The sequence below is a fragment of the Mustela putorius genome, unplaced genomic scaffold (assembly GCF_011764305.1).
Source record: "Mustela putorius furo isolate JIRA1106 unplaced genomic scaffold, ASM1176430v1.1 tig00003858_pilon_pilon_pilon, whole genome shotgun sequence".
In the NCBI taxonomy this organism is placed as follows: domain Eukaryota; kingdom Metazoa; phylum Chordata; class Mammalia; order Carnivora; family Mustelidae; genus Mustela; species Mustela putorius.
Window position 1 is genome coordinate 16,143,169 of NW_025422010.1, and position 13,823 is coordinate 16,156,991.

Consider the following 13,823-nt stretch of genomic DNA (forward strand, 5'->3'; position numbering starts at 1 on the left):
AAAACAAAAAGAGCTTTGGGAACCTAAGTGACAACATCAAGGTGTCTTGTGTATTTCAGTTTAAGTTCCTGAAGAATATGACATAACAGTAAAGAAAAAATATTTAAAATAGAGTGATCAAAGTATTTCCCCCAAGTATGAGGAAAAATATTAATTTGGGGAATCAAGAAAACTAGTGAATTACAAGGAGGATAAATACAGAAAAATTATGCATAAGCACAGGACAGTAAAACTTCCTGAAAATAAAGATAAATAGAAAACCTTGAAAGCAGTCAAAGAAAAAGAATATGATATATAGAGAGAATAACTCAAATGAGCAGTGGCTTCTAATCAGAAACTATGAAGTACAGATGATGATGGGAAAAAATATCCTTGAAGTATAGAGGGAATAAAATAGAAACACACAAAAAAATGCTTTTAAATTCCTAACTGTAAGGGCACCTGATTGGCTCAGCTGGTTAAGCATCTGCCTTCAGCTCATGCCATGATCTCAGGGTATTGGAATGGAGCCCTGTATTGGGCTCTCTGCTCATCAGGGAGTCTGCTTCTGCCTTCCCCTCTACTACTCCTCCCTGCTTGTGCTCTCTCTCTCTCAAATAAATGAATAAAGAAACAAAATATTTTTTAAAAATTCCTAATTATATAGCCAATAAATATTATTTAAGAATAAAATAAAAATAAAGACATTTTCAAACAAATGTACATTAAGAAAATTTATTAGCAGTAGATCTTGGTTAAAGAAAGTACTAAAAATAGTTCTTCGGGTTGAAAGAAAAATTCCTAGAAAATGTTAAATAACATGAAAATAAATAATCCCTTTTAAAGCAAATATTATGTAATTACTTCATGAGGCTTGTAATATAAATAAATGTAATACATGTGACAATAACTACACAATAGATAACACTAGTAAATGGACTGACATATTGAAAGTTTTCATCATTTCCTGTGAAGAAGCACAATAATAAATCTAAACAAACTGTTAAAATTTATGACATATATTTTATATTCCCCATAAAGCCAATAAATATCATGTATAGGGATGTAGTTAGAAATCCAATAGAAAAAATCAATTTACATCTTAAATACTTCACATCAGCCAGAAGATGTTAGAAAAGAAGATTCAGAGCAACAAAAAGCAGAGGGAGGAAACAGAAAGCAAAAAATAAAATGTTAGACCTAAACCCAAGCATTTCAATCATTATATTGAATAGTAATATACTAAATAGTCAAGCTATAGGTCAGAGACTTTTCAGAAGGAAAAAAGAGGGGACAAACTCTACACTATCCACAAGAGAAACACTTTACAACATAAAGACACAGGGGAGTGCCTGGGTGGCTCAGTGGGTTAAAACCTCTGCCTTTGGCTCAGGTCATGATCCCAGGGTCCTGGGATTGAGAGCCCCACATCACTCTCTGCGCAGCAGGGAGCCTGCTTCTCTTCCTCTCTGTCTCTCTGCCTACTTGTGATCTCTGTCTGTCAAATAAATAAGTAAAATCTTTAAAACACACACACACACACATACACAAAACATAAAGACACAGACAACTTGAAACTAAACAGATCAAAAAATATATATACCATGCAAATAGTAAACTTAAGTAATTTTGACTATATTAATATGAGACAAAATAGACTCCAAAACAAAGAGTATTAACAGAGACAAATGAGGACATTTTATAATGGAAAAAGGTCAACTAATCAGTAATACGTAAGTATCATAAGTGCATTTTCAAGAAAGAAACTGGGAAGATGGAATATTTTACCATATTTGAGAGCTATTGAGTTAGACTGTCACAGTTTTATGGACAAGAGCAGAAAAGACATGGGTTCAGAGACAAATGACACTTCATTCTCCACAGCAGTAAGAAGAGCCAGAGTAACACTTTGTGCCATTTTCCTGAACTCCCAGACTGAAATCCCACAGAGTGAAATGATGAGGACCCCGTTTTGCCCATACAATGGGATGAATTATAGGAGAGAAACCCCAAGATTAAGCAATGCTGATCTATTAGGCCCATTTTCCCCTCCAGAGATGGCACTTTCTTTATTTCCATGTAAGGTAAATAAATAGGGTCCAAAGTAGGGAGGGAGACATCCCTATCTTTAATTTCTATAATGTAAATAAACCTGCTCTGGGGAAAGATATAGATATAGATATAGATATAGATCTTTATATCTTTATTCCCTGGATTGTAATACATATATCTTTCCAATGCTGTCTGCTTACATAAACATTCTGTAAAGATAGTCTGGAGCAACTGGCTATTAATGCCTAAGTGTGCAGATATGAGAGAGACCCAGGGAGAATTGTCTCCCAGTGATTCTATTCTCGTTTTGAGAGTCTTGGCCTCTCACAAATTTTCTATTGTGCATATGTCTCTGTTATCCACTCTGATGAACTCCACTAACAAAGGCTGAGATTATACCCATTCGGTGTGTTCCAATGCAGCATTTAATTAAAGCTATTTTCAGCAAGATTCCAGGTAGTACCATGTGGCAAACCTGCAGTATTGATCCAAGCTTCCAGGTAGTACCAAGTGTCTGTATTCTAAACAGTTGAAGAGATCCAATAAATAATTAGCATGTGGCAAATCTTCAGTATTGATCCAAACTTCCAGGTAGTACCAAGTGTCTATATTCTAAACAGTTGAAGAGATCTAATAAATAATTAGATTATTTATCCAATACATTAGAATTCCAAGTAGCTTTCACCTTTATTTTCTCTAAAGACCCTTCCACTTGGCAAGTAGCATTGACCCAGTTACAACAGGGTGCATTACCAACTGCATAGGCTCCACATTGGCCCACAAAGAAGAAGGTAATTCTGTCACCCATATCAACCTTGGCCAGGAAGTTGAGACTGAGTTGAGTGCCTTTCAGGGATAAGGGGATGTCATTGATTAGTTGAGCCAAAGTCAAGGACAAATTCTATAATACCTTTTCTAATTAAATGAGTATTATAGGTAAAACTAACCACGAGGTACATAAATAACCAATTTATTATCCTTCTGGAAATCACTCATGTATAAGATCATTTCGTTTGTAGAGAGCTCTGTGGTCACCTAAGGGCTACATGACCTTTTGGTAAAGTCTCCTTAAACACTTGAAATTCTCTTATGACCATCCCTCAGGTACAAGTCACCATGTTTTCATAAGAATGACATGTTCAGGTATGGCCTCCACACAAGAAGTAAAACCCCAGGAGTGCACATGGTGCCCCTTGAAAGAAAATGTGGTTTATAATATCCAGGGCTCCCAAGGGAAGCTTCCATTCATTAAAAGCCACTGGTTGATAGTGTCTCCCATGTAGTCTTAACATGGCCTCCCATCTGTGCATCAAGTGCAAAGAGGAAAATCCAGAGCAAGAGTTCATTCAAACATGGGGGATGTTAGGGAAGAAATGACTAGAGATAAGTATCAAATACTATTTTGAAAAAATCTGAGAGAAGTAAGTACCATGATAAACTCCAAAATGAAAAAAAAAAATTGATACAAAAGCAGGGGTAGTTCAATATCTACCCCTGCTTTTGTATCAACTTTTTTTTTTTTTACTAATTACTCAGTGTGATACACCACACTAATAAAAGAAAGGGTAATAACCATATGATCCTCTTAACAGATGCAGAAAAAGCAATTGACAAAACACAGCATCCATTCTTGATAAAAACCCTCAACAAAGTAGGAATAGAAGGAACATACCTCAAGATCATAAAAGCCATATATGAAAGACCTGCAGCTAACATTATCCTCAATGGGGAAAAACTGAAAATTTTCCCCTAAGGTCAGGAACACACTAGTGATATCCACTCTCACCAGTTCAGTGCAGTACTGCTATGTGTGTTCAACACAGTACTGGAAATCCTGGCCTCAACAATCAGACAACCAAAAGGAATAAAAGGCATCCAAATCAACAAGGAAGAAGTTAAACTTTTGCTATTTACAGATGACATGATACTCTATGTAGACCCCCCAAAAGAAAAACATCAAAAATTCCTAGAACTGATATATGAATTCAGCAGTCACAGAACATAAAATCAATGTACAGAAATCTGTTACATTTCTATACACCAATAATGAAGCAGCAGAAAGAGAAATCAAGAAACTATCTCATTCACAATTGCATCAAAACCCACAAGATGTCTGGGAAATACACCTAACCAAAGAAGTGAAAGATCTCACACCTGTCAGAATGGCTAAAATCAAAACCATAAGAAACATGTGTTGGTGAGGATGTGGAGAAAAATGAACCTTTTTTGCACTGCTGGTAAGAAGGCAAACTGGTGTGGGTATTGTGGAAAATAGTATGGAGTTTCTTCAAAAAATTAAAAATAAAATACCTTAGGGTCTAGTAATTGCAGTACTGCAAAGAATACAAAAACATTAATTCAAAGGGATACAAGAACCCCTATGTTTATAGCAGCACTATTTACAACAGCCAAATTATAGAAACAGCTCAAGTATCCATTGATAGATGAATGGCTAAAGATGTCATAGCTATACTCAATGAAATATTACTCAGTCATAAAAAAAGAATAAAATCTTGCCTTTGCAATGATATGGATGGAGGTAGAGAGTACAATGCTAAGTGAAACAAGACAGTCAGAGAAAGACAAATACCATATGATCTTACTTAGATTTGGAGTTTAAGAAAAAACAAATAGGCAATGGAAAAAAAAAAAAAAGAGTGACAAACCAAGAAACAGGCTCTAAACTACAGAGAATGTATTGATGGTTACCACAGAAGAGGTGGGTGGGAGGACGGGGAAAATAGGGGGTGGGGATTTAAAAAGTATATTTACCGTGATGAAAAAAATTTAATTAAATTTTAAAAATCCCTGGAAGCTTGAAAACATAATGGTGTAGAATAAGTAGATGTATATTGAATTTTCAGTACTTTCTAAAAATGTCCTGAGAATAGTTACAAAAATTGATAACAGAATTTCACAAAATATATTTAAATAACATTCAAGAAATTTTTTATTGCTCAAGGTACATTCTTCTAAAAAATAAAGACTTAGAATCAATATTTTTAATGTCCCAATTACAGTTAATGTTAAAAAATATATATGGTATAATTTTTTAGGTCATGGAAGATTCTAAGAATTTATTTTAAGATCAATAATAACATAAGATCAAATTCCAGGAGTAAGAAATTGCATGTCTGAAAATTTTAGAAGGAGGTTAGAGAAAATTTGAGATAATATTAAAATAGGAAAGTCATCTTTTTTTAAATGCCTTTTTACATAAAAGTGCACTAATCAAAAATGTGTAAGTCAATGAATTTAACAAGATGAACACAACTCAGCCTCTACGAAACTAGATGATGAAAGAAAACATAACCAGTAGCCCAGATGCCCACCTCACACTCCACTGTCACTATTTTCAAAAGGTAAAAACTATCTCAAATATTCATTACTACCCGTATCCTTTTCACTCAGCAATGTTTGTATGAATCCATGTAACATCTATGATGTAACATGTACAGTAACAGTAATGCATTCATTTTTGTTGCTGTAAAGTATCTCATTGTGTATAAATGTATCAAAACTCACTTTTCCACTCTCTTTTAGTGGTTTGATTTCAGATTTGACTAACACACACAATAGTACTATGAAAATTATAAATGCACATAGATTCACACACCTACTCACACCCACACATGCACACACACATTCTCTAATACATGTATCTATTTTGGTGGATATCTCACTCTCTATCTCAAATAAATAAGTAAAATCATTTTAAAAATGAAATAAATATGTGTTCTGAGCTCAATGGGCATGGTTTCCGTATATACCACTTAGGTTTATTTTTCTAACCATGCCCTTAAATGTTTTCTATTTTTACTTATTTTTCATCTACTTGTTCTATCAGTTTTTTAAAAGAAGCATGTTTGAATCTCCCATTAAGAGTATTACCTCCCTATGAGGAATTCTTTGGCCAGGTTTGTAGAAAATGTGTTCACTCCTGTGCTTCAGTTTCCTAACTGCAAGTTTTTGTGTCTGTTTAGTTCTCTAAAGACTTTATGACTAGAAATGAACTGGTTTCTCCTCATCTTTCAATGCTCAATGCCTGTTACATTAACAAAGAGTTGGTATCAATTAAATGATGGTTTATGGCAAATAAACAACCTGCTTCCTTTTTCCCAGGCAACTTGACACACAGTTGCTTTTTGGAGGGCAAAGGGCATCTTAATAGGATATTTAAAATGTTGTTAGAAGGTTTACCAAAGGAAATACCCATATCTTTAGTAACTCTACAGAAATTCCACCTACATATAGTCACATAGGATTCAAATGTAGGTCAGATACTGTGGGACTTAGTTTACATTTCAATTTGGAAAAATAGTCTCTGATTTTTCCTTTATGTCTGGTAATGATATTCCACCCATCTCAGATAGAAACTACAACCTGAGCTCTCCAAGAACTCACACTGGCTAATAATTGGAGAGGGAAAAAAAGCAAGCTTCCTAGTTTGGGGCAGAAGCCTTAGGAATTATTTTTAATTAATGTTTTAGGAGACTGAAGTGACCTTACCTTGCTGATGGGTACCCACAATTAAGAAGAAGGTGGGAAAATAAAAGTCTTCATGCTGAAACAAGGGAAGGCTCTGGTATATGCAGGTTTCTGTGATCTTTAGGCTATTTGGAAAAATCTCTCAGTAACTGTATCCTAGGAATACCAGACCCTGGAAAATGTAACCTTTCATAATGAATACTCTGGGGCACGATTTTTCTGAGTTGCCAATTTTTCTGTGGCTTACCACAAGTCAGTGATTTAAACTGTTTTCCAACTATAAAGAAGTATTCAAATTTCAACATATCAGAAGGAGGTTGATTTGGGAGAGGTGAGATTTGGTAAATTTAAAAACCATTTTCAAGCATCTAGTTTTCTCACAGTATTATGAGCTATACACATGATATAAAGACACAAATGAAATAATTCCTTTTCCCACTGGGAACTTGGGTAATAAAAATGTCAGCATCAAAAAAGAAATCAGGTAGTTTATGAGACTGAAATCTGGAGACAAGTATAACCCTTCTCTGACAATCTTGGGTGGTAACAAATGTCAGACTGATCTTAGAGTTAGCTGTACACAGATCACAGATTAGAAGGTGATGGAACACAGATATACAAGTATAACTAGAAGTGGGGGCACAATCCAAGAAGCAAGTATGAAAATTAGAAATGTAAAGATTCAGGTCTATTAAGTAAATACAAATCTTCAGAACCAAAAAGAGAATGATGAAAGGAAAGAGGAAGGAAGTAGTGTCACATGAAGAGTTAAATATACAATAGAGAGAAACTGAGAGACATATTGGTAATGACATGGAACAGATTTTCTTTGTCAAGATAACTGATCATCTAATTCAGAATAAATACATAATCTTAACCTGTTGCTTATGTGGGACAGCTGAATGCTTCCCTTTGTCACATACGTAGGAAATTCCTAGGTACAAGACAGTGAGCCAAGATCTTTGAGCTGGTCTATTATACAGATATTCATACATAAGTCCTACAATCAAGAATACAAATCTAATGGTGAAATGGATTAAACAAAAACTTTATTTTAGTAATAAGTACAAGCCTGGTCTCTGACAAAAATGTTTCTAAACATTGTTGACTAAACTCATTTTTCTTAAACTCATAACTAGTTATATTGTTGGTTTAAAAAGTTTCTCATATGGAAGACCTTAAAAGTTCCTTAATGGGTGACCTTCTCTCCTTCCAGGAAACCCCCTGTGCCTCACTAAGGGCAGCCTTTTTGGAACTTCACTATAATTGTAATATAATTCTGGAAAAATATATGAGATATAAAGCCATAGTTCATTGGTAAGACACAGGAAGAAAAGGTTCTTTCCCAATAGAAGATTTAAGAGTCTTGATGGGAGAATCAACAACAAATTAAGCCAACCCCGCACACAATAAGGGAAAGAATCAAGATTAGAACAGAGATTAATGAGATACAAACTAGGGATACAGTAAAATATATCAACGAAACTAGAAGCTGGTTTTTTGAAAGAGTCAATAAGATTGATAAACCGTTTGCCAAATTAATCCAAAAGAAAAGAGAGAAGACTTAATAAAATTATGAATGAAAAGGGAGAGATCATGACTAACACCAAGGAAATAGAAACAATTATCAGAAATTATTATCAACAGTTATATGCCAATGAGTTAAGCAAGCTAGATGAAATGGATACACTCTTGGAAAACTATAAACTTCCAAAACTGAATCAGGGAGAAATTGATAACCTAAATAGACCTATATCTAGTAACAAGATTGAAGCAGTGATCAAAAACTTCCCAAAAAACAAGAGCCCAGGACCTGACAGATTCCTTGGAGAATTCTACCAAATGTTCAAAGAAATACATATTCTTCTGAAGCTGTTTCAAAAAATACAAACAGAAGGAAAACTTCTGAACTCTTTTTATTAAGCCAACTGATCTCAAACCAGGCAAAGACCCCACCAAAAAGGAGAATTTCAGACCAATATCCCTAATGAATATGAATGCCAAGATTCTCATCAAGATCCTAGCTAATAGGATCCAACAGTACATTGGAAGATTATCCACTATGACCAGGTGGGACTTATCCATGGGATGCAAGGGTGGTTCAACATTCACAAATCAATCAATGTGATAGAACAAATCAATAAGAGAAAAGAGAAGAATCGCATGGTCCTCTCAGCTGATGCAGAAAAAGCATTTGACAAGATACAGCATCTGTACCTGAATAAAACAATTCAAAGTATAGGGATAGAGGGAACATTCCTCCACTTCATAAAATCTATCTATAAAAATGCCACAGCAAATATCATCTTCAATGGGGAAAAGCTGACAGCCTTCTCTTTGAGATCAGGAACACGACAAGGATGTCCACTCTCACCACTGTTATTCAACATAGTACTAGAAGTCCTAGCAACAGCAATCAGACAACAAAAAGAAATAAAAGGTATTCAAATTGGCAAAGAAGAAGTCAAAGTCTCTCTCTTCACAGATGACATGATGCTTTATACAGGAAACCCAAAAGTCTCCACCCCCAAACTACTAGAACTTGTACAGCAATTCAGGAATGTGGTAGGATACAAAATCAATGTACAGAAATCAGTTGCTTCCTAAAACACTAACAATGGAAAAATAGAAAGGAATATTAGAGAATCGATTCCATTTACTATAGCACCAAGAACCATAAGATACCTGGGAATAAATCTAGCCAAAGGGGTAAAGGATCTGTACTCGAAGAACTACAGAACACTCATGAAAGAAACTGAAGAAGACACAAAAAGATGGAAGACCATTCTGTGTTCATGGATCGGAAGAATAAACCTTGTTAAAATGTCTTTACTGCCTAGAGCCATCTATACTTTCAATGCCATTCTGATCAAAGTTCCACCGGCATTTTTCAAAGAGCTCGAACAAGCAATCCTAAAATTTGTATGAAACCAGAAGAGACTCCGAATTGCTAAGGAAATGTTGAAAAGGAAAAACGAAAATGGGGGCATCATGTTGCCTGATTTCAAGCTTTACTACAAAGCTGTGATCACCAAGACAGCATGGTACTGGCACAACAATAGACACACAGACCAGTGGAACAGAGTAGAGAGCCCAGATATGAACCCTCAACTCTATGGTCATATAATCTTTGACAAATCAGAAAAAAACATACAGTGGTAAAAAAAAGACAGTCTCTTCAATAAATGGTGCTGGAAAAATTGGACAGCTATGTGTAGAAGAATGAAACTCAACCATTCCCTTACGCCATACACAAAGATAAACTGGAAATGGATAAAAGACCTCAAAATGAGGCAGGAATCCATCAAAATCCTAGAGGAAAACATAGGCAGTAATCTTTTTGACATCGGCCACAGCAACTTCTTTCAAGATATGTCTCCAAAGGCAAAGGAAACAAAAGCGAAAATAAACTTTTGGGACTTCATCAAGATCAAAAGCTTCTGCACAGCAAGGAAACAGACAACAAAACAAAGAGGCAACCCACAGAATCGGAGAAGATATTTGCAAATGACAGTATAGACAAAGGGCTGATATCCAAGATCTATAAAGAAGTCCTCAAACTCAACAAACACAAAGCAGATAATCACGTCAAAAAATGGGCAGAAGACATGAAGAGACACTTCTCCAAAGAATACATGCAAATGGCTAACAAACACATGAAAAAATGTTCATCATCCTTAACCATCAGGGAGATTCAAATCAAAACCACACTGAGATACCACCTTACACCAGTTAGAATGGCCAAAATTAACAAGACAGGAAACAATGTGTGTTGGAGAGGATGTGGAGAAAGGGGAACCATCTTAAACTGTTGGTGGGAATACAAGTTGGTACAGCCACTTTAGAAAACAGTGTGGAGATTGCTTAAGAAATTAAAATTAGAGCTACCCTATGATCCTGCAATTGTACTACTGGGTATTTACCCCAAAGATGCAGATGTAGTGAAAAGAAGGGCCATCTGTACCCCAATGTTCATAGCAGCAATAGCCACAGTCACCAAACTGTGGAAAGAACCAAGATGCCCTTCAACAGAAGAATGGATAAAGAAGATATGGTCCAGGGGTGGAGTCAAGAAGGGGGAGAAGTAGCAGGCTGAGACTACTTCAGCTAGCCAGAGATCAGCTAGAAAGCTTATCTAAAGATTGCAAACACCTGAAAATCCAACCGCAGATCGAAGAGAAGAAGAACAGCAATTCTGGAAACAGAAAAACAACCACTTTCTGAAAGGTAGGACCGGCGGAGAAGTGAATCCAAAGCAACGGGAAGATAAACCCCGGGGGGAGGGGCCGGCTCCCGGCAAGCGTCAGAGCAACGGCGCACAAAATCAGGACTTTTAAAAGTCTGTTCTGCTGAGGGACATCGCTCCAGAGGCTAAACCGGGGCAAAGCCCACGCGGGGTCAGCGTGGCCTCAGGTCCCGCAGGGTCACAGAAGGATCGGAGGTGTCTGAGTGTCACAGAGTTTGCAGATTTTGGAACGGGAAAGCCGGCTACAGAGACAGAGCCGACAGTAAGCTCACAGCTCGGGGTTACCTTGAACCTGTCGCAGGCTCGATGGGCTCGGAGCGCGGCCGGAGGTCAGGCAGACGGGAGTAACTGGGCGCTGTTCTCTGAGGGCGCACTGAGGAGTGGGGCCCTGGGCTCTCAGCTCCTCCGGGCTGGAGACCAGGAGGCCGCCATTTGTATTCCCGTCCTCCAGAACTCTACGGAAAGCGCTCAGGGAACAAAAGCTCCTGAAAGCAAACCCGAGCAGATTACTCACCCCGGCCCCTGTTAAGGGCGGTGCAATTCCGCCTGGGGCAAAGACACTTGAGAATCACTACAACAGGCCCCTCTCCCAGAAGATCAACAAGAAATCCAGCGAGACCAAGTTCAACTACCAAGGAATGCGGTTTCAATACAAAGGAGAGCAGCAGAATTCCAGAGGAGGAGAAAGCAAAGCACGGAACTCATGGCTTTTTCCCTGTGATTTTTCTTAGTCTTTTTTTTTTTTTTTTTTTTTTGTTTCATACTAGTTTATTTAGGGGTTCCATTTTCACTCCTCAATAGATTTTATGTATTTCGCATATGCTTCTTCACTCATTAATTCATCCAGTTCTGAGGGATTACTGAGTGCTATCTTGATCAGCCAACCATCTTCATAACAAGATTTGTTGACAAGTCCTGGATTTTCTGCAAGAGCTTCATTAATTTCAGTTACTTCTCCTGACAGAGGAGAATAGAGTTCACTAGCAGCTTTCACACTTTCCAAAGCACCAAACTCATCTTGTTTGTTCAGTTTTGTCCCGACCTCAGGCAGACTACAGTAAACAACATCTCCCAAAGCTTCCTGTGCAAAATTGCTGATTCCCACTGTTCCAATACCATTTTCTGTTGTTATCCATTCATGCTTGTCTGTGAATTTACGCACGGAGAGCAGAGCCGAGCCTGTGCGCAGTGTCCGGACGGTACCGGTCCTCAGTCCCCAGGGCCGCAGCAGGCAGGGTGCGGTGGGCGCGGACGTGACGCGCAAGCTGCAGGCCGTAGCCAGCACGCTCCGCAAGGCTCGCAGCGCCATGTTCACAGACGCGCGCGGGTCGTAGTGCAAGCCGTGCGGGAACCCCGGCCCGGCCGATTTTTCTTAGTCTTGCAGTTAATTTGATTTTTTTCTTTTTCATTTTCTGTTTTTTTTTTTTCTCGCCTTCTGGTAATTTCTTTTTTTAACTTTTACCTTTTTCATTTTTAACGTTTTTAACTAGTTTATCCAATATATATATTTTTTCTTTTTTATATTTTTCTTATTTGTTTTTGTTTTTTTTAATTCTTTTCTTTTCTTTTTTCTTCCTTTTTGAACCTCTTTTTATCCCCTTTCAACCCCCTCACGATTTGGAATCTCTTCTAATTTGGTTAAAGCAGATTTCCCTGGGGTTGTTGCCACCCTTTTAGTATTTTACTTGCTCCTTCATATACTCTTATCTGGACAAAATGACAAGGAGGAAAAATTCAACACAAAAAAAAGAACAAGAGGCAGTACCGAAGGCTAGGGACCTAATCAATACAGACATTGGTAATATGTCAGATCTAGAGTTCAGAATGACAATTCTCAAGGTTCTAGCCGGGCTCGAAAAAGGCATGGAAGATATTAGAGAAACCCTCTCGAGAGATATAAAAGCCCTTTCTGGAGAAATAAAAGAACTAAAATCTAACCACGTTGAAATCAAAAAAGCTATTAATGAGGTGCAATCAAAAATGGAGGCTCTCACTGCTAGGATAAATGAGGCAGAAGAAAGAATTAGTGATATAGAAGACCAAATGACAGAGAATAAAGAAGCTGAGCAAAAGAATGAATGGGTTAACCGGGAAATTAAAGAAGAATTGAAAAAAATCATGGAAACAAATGATAATGAAAATACAACGGTTCAAAATCTGTGGGACACAACAAAGGCAGTCCTGAGAGGAACATATATAGCGGTACAAGCCTTTCTCAAGAAACAAGAAAGGTCTCAGGTACACAACCTAACCCTACACCTAAAGGAGCTGGAGAAAGAACAAGAAAGAAACCCTAAGCCTAGCAGGAGAAGAGAAATCGTAAAGATCAGAGCAGAAACCAATGAAATAGAAACCAAAAAGACAATTGAGCAAATCAACGAAACTAGGAGCTGGTTCTTTGAAAGAATTAATAAAATTGACAAACCCCTGGCCAGACTTATCAAAAAGAAAAGAGAAAGGACCCAAATAAATAAATCATGAATGAAAGAGGAGAGATCACAACTAACACCAAAGAAATACAAACTATTATAAGAACATACTATGAGCAACTCTACGCCAACAAATTTGACAATCTGGAAGAAATGGATGCATTTCTAGAAACATATAAACTACCACAACTGAACCAGGAAGAAGTAGAAAGCCTGAACAGACCCATAACCAGTAAGGAGATTGAAACAGTCATTAAAAATCTCCAAACAAACAAAAGCCCAGGGCCAGACGGCTTCCTGGGGGAATTCTACCAAACATTTAAAGAAGAACTAATTCCTATTCTCCTGAAACTGTTCCAAAAAAGAAATGGAAGGAAAACTTCCAAACTCATTTTATGAAGCCAGCATCACCTTGATCCCAAAAGCAGACAAGGATCCCATCAAAAAAGAGAGCTATAGACCAATATCCTTGATGAACACAGATGCGAAAATACTCAACAAAATACTGGCCAATAGGATTCAACAGTACATTAAAAGGATTATTCACCACGACCAAGTGGGATTTATTCCAGGGCTGCAAGGTTGTTTCAACATCCGCAAATCAGTCAATGTGATACAACACATCAATA

At 37.2% G+C, this 13,823-nt stretch overlaps 1 protein-coding gene across 1 annotated transcript; it reads right to left on the reverse strand.

The window, feature by feature from the left end:
• Positions 1–11,522: 11,522 nt before the first annotated feature.
• LOC123387669 (glycine cleavage system H protein, mitochondrial-like) lies at positions 11,523–12,122 on the reverse strand. The gene has a single exon (XM_045065771.1). The coding sequence runs from the start codon at positions 12,072–12,074 to the stop codon at positions 11,553–11,555; it is 522 nt and encodes a 173-aa protein (XP_044921706.1). The 5' UTR covers positions 12,075–12,122; the 3' UTR covers positions 11,523–11,552.
• Positions 12,123–13,823: the final 1,701 nt, after the last annotated feature.

Coding starts and splice junctions, on each gene's coding strand:
- LOC123387669 (XM_045065771.1), bottom strand. CDS start 12,074: ATGGCGCTGCGAGCCTTGCGGAGCGTGCTGGCTACGGCCTGCAGCTTG.